General features: G+C 42.5%; 1 protein-coding gene across 1 annotated transcript; it reads left to right on the plus strand.

The window, feature by feature from the left end:
• Positions 1 to 4,333: 4,333 nt before the first annotated feature.
• LOC115388957 (protein shisa-5-like) lies at positions 4,334 to 7,841 on the plus strand. The gene is made up of 5 exons (XM_030092293.1): positions 4,334 to 4,351; positions 5,136 to 5,241; positions 5,395 to 5,564; positions 6,237 to 6,416; positions 7,009 to 7,841. Exons 2-5 carry the CDS (start codon positions 5,231 to 5,233, stop codon positions 7,191 to 7,193), a joined length of 546 nt encoding a protein of 181 aa, XP_029948153.1. The 5' UTR covers positions 4,334 to 4,351; positions 5,136 to 5,230; the 3' UTR covers positions 7,194 to 7,841.
• Positions 7,842 to 8,291: the final 450 nt, after the last annotated feature.

Below are 8,291 nucleotides of genomic sequence, written 5' to 3' on the forward strand. Positions count from 1 at the left end.
GTACACAACTGCAAATTATCAATAACGTAGTGACAAGTAAGAGCCAAGTAAGCCTCCATGTTCACAGATGTCCACATGTCAGCTGTTATACTCACTGCCACAGCTTGCTGTACTTCCATTTTCACTTGTTCCTGTTGCTTCTCGTACTTTTTGGCCACCATTTGTTTGATGGTCTGAAAATTACACCAAGCAAACCAAAAGCAAATCAATAAATTTAAATTAAAGATTAAATAAACTGAATTCTGCCAGGATCACTTTGTCAAAATTTTATTACCATCCAGAAAGCATGAACATTGGAACAACAATATGCACAACATAAATACAACCCATCGTTAGATAACATGACAATAATGTTGTGTTAGTAAAACATGACTGAGGAATTACAAAGCTTTAAGCAGCAAATTGAACTTGGTGGTGTGGCTCTGTTCTGGGACCTCCCTCCCCTTCCCCACGCCTGTGGGGAAAGCCTTGAGGCAGGGAGAGCACTCCCCCCTGCCTTCCAAGTGCCGACTTGGAGGGGCACGAGGGAGGGAGAGCAGCAGCAAGAACCCCCGGAACAGAGCAAGCATCCAATTCAAGTCAGCTTATATGAGTTGCCAATTTCAACATGGTTGATTCTAGACACCTTTACAGCGCAACCCAACAGATCCACATGAGCAAGCATAAGCGACTGTGGAAAGGAAAAACTCCCTCTACAGAAAGAAACTTTTGCAGAACTAGGCTCAGAGGTGGCGGTTTTCTGCTATTCCGGTTGGGTGCAGGGACAGAAAGAGGAGATAGATACGAGCCGTTGGAACACAAGGAGGAGCTGGGGAGGAGGTGGGTACGAGCAGCGTGCAGATGACGGCCAGACACTCAGGTAGACTGGGGCGGTTTAAATACACACCCAATAGATCAGCTGATCTGCCTGGGAGGGGAACTGATCACCTGACGTGAGGTGGTAAGGCCGCCCCTGATGCGTGGGAGCTCGGCCAGCAGCTTGACTCCGTGCCTGTCAGAACTACCGCTTTGCTCCATTATATGAACTACTACTTTAGATAATTTCCACACAAACCTTTCTGGTTGGCAAAACATATGAGGGCTCAAAGACCTGAACCAGTTCCCTCAAGCCTTCATTCTCAACAATGCTGAGGGGCTGGCAGTCCTTCAGGATGAAACTGAGCAGGGCCTCATCAAGCATCTGCTTCCTGAAAGCTTGAAGGTTCAAAAGAAAGCAAAAACTAAATTAATAGGAATTAAAGGGGCTGTATCATGCAAAATTCACTTTTTGTATGTTTTAACTTTGTTATATAGTTATGTACTCACCAGAGGCGTAATTTACGTAGGGGTTGGTGGGTTATGAAAACCCACGGGCCCTCTTGTGGTGACATCCACTGCCAAGGATTTTAGTTTGTTTGTTTGTGTGTTTAAAGGTGCTGTAGGCAGGATTGTGCTAGTCTATGCTAATTTTTCTGTGTTTTCTTTGGATTAAATGTTAGAGTATCCATTGATAATCCTTTAGGAGTGTAGCATAATTGCACTACCGCGAGGGCTCTGTTCTGAGCTGTAAAGGAATCTTGACAGCTCCAGGTATCTTTGACCAATCAGAAGAGCCCCTGAGGCTCTAACCGTGATTGGTCGAGGGGCGTTTGTCGCACGTTCTTGTGGGAGGGGCTTAACTTGCATAAGGGCGTGATGTCAGAGAAAACAGGACAGGATTGGCTGTGCTGGGTTTCAAATCGCTATCTTAGATGGGTCAAATCGCCATCTTGCTGAGGTAAACCTAAGCAAGATGGCAGAGATGTGGAATCCTGCCTACAGCACCTTTAACTCCGAGGCGGAATGAGCGCAGCAGCTGCCTTCTCTCCAGCCAGAGGCGCAGCTATACTCGGGGCCCCGAGGGACGGCTGATATCAGTCAGTTTCAATGAAAAATTAAAGGAGCTACACTAGATCCTGCAACGACAGCGTGTCGAAAATCCCCCGCATGGGGCCCTTTCCGATTACTCACCAGTTAGTTGCTAGTAGGGGGCCCCGACAGATGGCGGATATCAGGGACACAACTTGAAATCCCCCGTATAATTTACACTGATACATCGGGAACCTACCTAATGGGGCCATAATTGCATTTATACTTCATGCCACTAGGTGTGCTGTTTGCATGTTCAACCTTATTTTACACAGACGCCACAGAAGAAGAAGGGCCCCTGAAGCGCAGACTCTCTCTGCATGTTGTGAGAAAAAGCCAGCAGGACGTGTTAATATGTTCAATGATGCAATGCAGCGTTTTTTCAGTAAAAGAGAAGAACTGAACGATTGTTTCCGCACATTTTATTTACTTACTAGCAGTTAAGCTGTATCATCACAAGTAGTTCCTGTACTCAAGAGACCTGATTCTTTGCGGATAGAACATGTGCAATATTATTATTATTTACTGCACTTTTTTGGCTTTTTTTCTGTCCTCTATTCTTGTGTGCAATGCATCATGCCAAACATGCGGGCGCCTTTGACACATATGAACACCCATGTGGAATACACCCCAGCTAAGCCACTGGTACTCACCAAAAACACCCCCAAAGCATTTTTTTCCCTTCGTGCCTGTGTGTTTGAGCTTTCCTCGTGAAAACGCTCTGTTTCCCACGTTGACGTCACACAGTGAAGATGGCTCCCCTGAGCCCCCCTCCCTCAGGTCCTCGGCAATCAGCGTTGCCACTTTTTTCTAACTCTGATTGCGGAGATAAACTTTAATCATCGTCTGAAAGCAACAGTCAAGCAAGAACAAGAGTCTGAAGGGTCTGAAGGGTCTGAAGCGTCTGCGCTTGGTGAGTTTCTAACAGGAAAAGACGTTTTCGCGTTTGTGTGTAGAGAAGCGAGAGCTAAAGAGCTAAAGCTAGCCAGCATATTTGTTTTGGTTGAAGTGCTGTCAGTCAAAGTCCACAGGGGGAGAGGCGGGATTTCAGTGAAACAGAGCGTTTTCTCTTCGGGGTTTCAGAATTAGCCCCAGAAAATCTTTTGTTTCACACAAAATTACTTTTCCTTAGTGCCAAAATAAACTATTACTATGTTAATGCCATTTCTAGGGTTTGGACTAGCTAAAAAAGCATGATACAGCCCTTTTAAGTATCAATAAAGCAACTGTGAGTAAGTTGTAGAGTGGCTGTGTAACAATAATAATAACAGTAATAACTTCATTTATATAGCAACTTTAAAAACAGAAGTTTACAAAGTGCCTTAACAGACAGGACAAGGGCAGAGAAAAAGAAAAAAAAAACAAACAAACAACAACAATCAATTCACCAGAGACCAGGAGAGTAGGAAGGGAAAGGCACAGAGGGTCAACTTAACTGAAGCAACAAATGAGAGAAAAAAGAATAAAGTGGATGGTTTGAAACAGCTGGTAAAATGCATAGTGACAAGGAGATAAATGTACAGATATGTAGATTAATATAAGACTGTTGAAGGTTGAAAACATTACATCAGGAAAATAGAGAAGAAGAGGCAGATAGAGGACTGGTAAAAAGAGAATAATAAATAAATAAATAAAATAGTAATAAATAAATAAATACTTAAAATAATGTGAAATAATACCTGAGTTTATCCTGGGTGTATCTCGGACTTCATTTCATGCTTGGCCCGATAATGCCTCAGCATTGAAGAGAGTTCTGTCGAACAATTGTGACATTTACCCTACAGAAAATAGCATGAACAGTAAACTAAGAGTCACTTTGAAATTAATTTGAATTCAGACAGATCAAGTGGAAACTCTGAGAGGAACAGGATGAAACATTTCCGACACAACATCAAAATGTTCCCACACGGCGGAAACCTTTCTCTTTGCTAGGCTGCTCCATCTTTCTTGACGAATTTGAGGATGATCATGTCCGAGTACATTAGAGATTCTTCTCTCTGAAATGGCCCACACATCCCGATATATGACAGATGCGCTTCCTTTTAAACAGTTTGGCGCTGTCAGTGTCAGTTCGAAACAATCCCTGTTTCGGTCAAGTGACTTTCTGAAAGCGATACACCGACACAGGTTTCGCTCTATGAGCTCGATGCATCGGTATTGCTGGACACATCACTAGTTACTAGTGGTGGTAGTGTGGTGTGCTTTGCAGCTGGGGTGTCTCATGTGTCTCATGTGCAGGCTTGGGTGAATGTTTCTGTTGGAATGTCTGTTTCATGTGTATGTTTGAAGGTTTAAAGATATTTATGTTTTCTGCAATGTGTATATTTGTTTATTGTATAAGTTTCTATTTATTATTATGCATGTTTGTATGTTTTCAGTTCTCACGTTTGGGGTTTGGGTGTTGAAGTGAATAAACCCTGAGCAGTCAGAAGGAACAGTTGTCATTTTCATCACCCTGAGGGAGGTACACAGAAGTTTCAAAGTTTTTTCTTTTAAACAAGTTTCTTTGTTCATACATTTGGTAAAATCTGAAAAAATGTTTTCTACTGAGACGATTCCTTCACAATCACCCCCCCCCCCCCCAAAAAAAAACAAACCAAAATAACAAAATTAATAAATAAAGACAAAATAAAGAATTCAGCTTTAATCTTAAACTTATTGGGTTAGGTTTGGGGTTAGGATTAGGGTTTAGTGTTCAGTGTTTAGGACCAGGATCAGGGTTAAGGTTAGGTTAGGGTTTAGGGTTTAGGGTTAGCTTCAGGTACAACATGACAGTAATTTGTCAAGTCTAATTCCACTGAGTGTAGTTCTATTTTTTTTCCACAAGGTGGCAGCCAAAGCATGATTTCATGAGAATCTCTGACTTTCTGGAAACAAGCCAGGTTTTATTTGACAGATAAATAGAAGTGAACGTTGTGATGTGGCTCTTCACTCATCTCAGTGGTGCTGTTGGGTGAAAATGGAAAGGAGAGCATTATCAAACATCATCACATCATTGACGTGTTTCCTGATCCCAATCCTCTCACTCCCACTACTTAACATATTTAGCAGTTTGCTCCGTTTGCTCTGCACTGGAGCCTCAGCCTCAGAGAAACCAGACTGCCTCTAATTTGCATACCATGTCTTTGATTGGCTGTTCAGCTGGGGGGCGGGGTCTGAGCTGAGCGCTGTCAGAGCATGCGCACAGACAGGTAAAGAGCAAGGAAGAACTGAAATGAAACCTATCATCTCACTTGTGCCTTTTCCAGCGGATTGTCAGCTACTGCAGTGAATCGAGTCTATATTCAGTTCAGGGGTGATTTCTTTTTTTCTACTTCTGAAAACTGAGACGACAACCGCCAGGATGAGCTACAGGTTTGCAATTTCATATTTACATTCAAATCTTTTTCATCAGCCTTCATCAGACTTTGTTGTTGTTGTTGTTGTTGTTGTTGTTGTTGTTGTTTTACAAACCAGCCAGACAACATCAATATAATTAACCTCGTTTTTTTCCTTTCTTTCTTTAAGGGATTATAATTTAGATTTATACAGTATCCAGTACCACGGAACTTCAGTGTTTTCATCGTGGTATGTGATCTTTGGAATTGTATTGGCTGTGGTTGTCTTGCTCCTCCTCATCATCTGCTGCTGCTGCTGTCCCTGCTGCTGCCTCTACCACATGTGCCACAAGCCGCGACGTGAGTACGAAACCCTCCACTCCAGGCTGCATGTGGGAGAGAGGAAGGGGTTAATGTCACGAAGAAACGAGGAAGAGAGCATGAATTTTAACTGCTTCAGGAAGTCTTCCCCACAATAAACAAGTGTTCGACATAACTGTTTCACATTTCCACTTATGTTTCATGTTCTCTGGTTGAGGAAGGGTTTTCCATCAAGACCATCACACATTTAATGTTTAATTTTTATATCTAAATGTATCATTAATTAACTATTTTTAGAATTGAATTTTTTAAAATTTGTAGTGAAATGGAAACCTTTGAGGTTTTTGAGTTAAGCCTTAATGCAAATTTAAACAAATATGGCAGCTGCAAACAACTCAAGTAAAGTGTCATCGTAACACATTTGTCAACATCAGTGTTTAGTAGTGAGCAAGAACATTCAGGTGGACAAAACAAACAGATAAATAAATGTTTGACACCCCTGTTGAGTTGTTGTGTTGGAACTTTTCCTGCTCTCAGGTTGTCTAAATTCAATTTTCACATGTGAAGTTAAAGCAGAATAAAGACAAACTGTGAGTCGTTCTGTGTCAAAGCCTTTTCCACCGCTGCTTTGTGAGAATAGCTTTTTCCTCTTCCTCTTCCGTGTTGTCAGAAATGAAGGTGAACGCTGTCTTTTCTCATTCTTCCTTCCAGCTGTGGTTGGCACCACCACCCACACCACAGTGGTGACCTCCACCCCTCAGCAGTACCCCCAGCAGTACCCGGGGGGCCAGTTCCAGCCCATCCCGATGCAGCCCGGCTACCCAGCCCAGCCTTCAGCCTACCACGGCCAGCCGTACGGAGCAGGACCTCCACCAACGTACCAGGAAGCCAGTGAGTGTGGAGCTTCACTGCTCCGTTCACCACAGTTAGTTTAGCGCTCAATCAGTCATGACAGTAGAGGTTGATAGAAGTAATCTCCACAGCTTATCCCGTCCCAGATGTTTCTCTCTGAATGTTATTGTGGTTGAATCGAGTTAATGGAACATGCATGGAACATTAACTTCACTCCCAGCTTGTTTTCATTCATCGTGTAGTAATGAGTGACGGTTCTATCGCAGCATTTTACCTTTGAAATATTCCTCAAATCATCTCCTAACTAATGTCTGCTGACAGACCAGTGTCTCAGCTCTTTAATATGATGTTATGCTTTCTGCTGTTCAGTCCCACTTAAACACAAATAATGGCTTATTGATGACTTGACAGAGTCTGACAGAGAGGAGGAGCCACGAGGCTGTTTGATTGTTATAAAGTATGAATGTGCTGTTTCTCATAAACACTTGTTTATTGATACTTCAAAATGTGCTGTGAATCAGGATTTAATGCAGTTTCTCTCTTTGTAAAAGAGAAAACATTTGTGTCTCCTTCATGTCCCAGTGAAACCCTCTGAGACCTTTGACCCCGGTTGTTGTCTGTCTCTTGGCAGTCGGTCCTATGTACCCCTCCCAGCCGGCGCCTTACAGCCAGGCGGCGTTTGGCCCCGGGCAGCCTCCCTACCCCTTACAGCCCGCCGCCAAGCCGCAGGCCAGCGCTCCCCCCGCCGAAACGGACTTCCTGGTTCAGCCTGCCTACAACCCGGACTACGTAGCTCTGCCTCACCAGACCGGATAGAGGACGGAGGAGCTGCTCTCCGCTTCAGACGTGTTGCCGCATTTTTCAACTTGGCAAAACTGGAAATCTGCTTTTGGACTCAAGATGAGAAATTCCAGATTGTCTCGATCAATATTTTTCTTTTTTGCTTTTGTGGTAAAAAATAATGTTACTGCAGCAGCAGCACACCTGAAGCCGAGTGGAAACATGTCGACACCTTCCAGCCTGTATTGCATGGACAGATCATTTCCACAGACCAGCTGATGTGGTCTTCTTTCTGTCATCTGGAGCGTCTTAGTGACTTTATTTCAGTCATGAAAAGTGCTCTGTCATTTCTCAGCCTTCTAAACGCGCCATGAAGCCAACTTGTATGCCTTTAATATCCTCCTCTCAACCTTCCAGACCTCTTTATTCACGTAAAGTGACTGAAACTGGCCTCAGTGGTCCAGCCGCCCTTCCAGTCCACCAAGTGCTTCTTTTTATTTGCTGATGTTTGATTGTTTTTTTCCCCTCTATGCCACTTTGTAAAACATTGAAGTGTTTTAAGGAGGATTTGTTTGTTTGTTTAACATTTAGCCAGGAAAGTCCCGTTGAGATTAAAAACCTCTCTTTCCTGGGGGTTACAGAGTTATAAATTACAATTACAAGAGGATTCATGCTGGAAAAGAACTGAGTTAGTGTCTTTTGAGTCAAAAGCCAATGAAAAGGAATATCAACATGTCAGAGGTCAAGAAACTTCACATCGATCAAGTTAACATTTCTGTGTTCATCAGATCATTTAAAACCAAAGGAAATACTTCCTTTTTCTCCAAAAACCAAACTGTGTCATTTATTGGGCGTCAGCTTCAAAGAAGTTAAATTTTCTCAGTTTTTTTTCTAAATTTGTTTATTTAATATCTAGAATTACAAGAATTCACCAGATTTTAAGCACTTTGTTTTAACAAGTAGAATTAGAAATGGAGAAAAAAAATCTATTACCAGGAAAACATTTGTGTACAGAAAAACAAGAGAAAATCATTATTGTATGTATTATTATCTAAGTTAACAGCTTTATAACAGTTCTGTTAAACTCACACATCATGTTGGAAGTGTTCAACTGTACCAGGAGACAGATCAGAA

This window comes from Salarias fasciatus, chromosome 5 (genome assembly GCF_902148845.1).
Source record: "Salarias fasciatus chromosome 5, fSalaFa1.1, whole genome shotgun sequence".
Classification (NCBI taxonomy): domain Eukaryota; kingdom Metazoa; phylum Chordata; class Actinopteri; order Blenniiformes; family Blenniidae; genus Salarias; species Salarias fasciatus.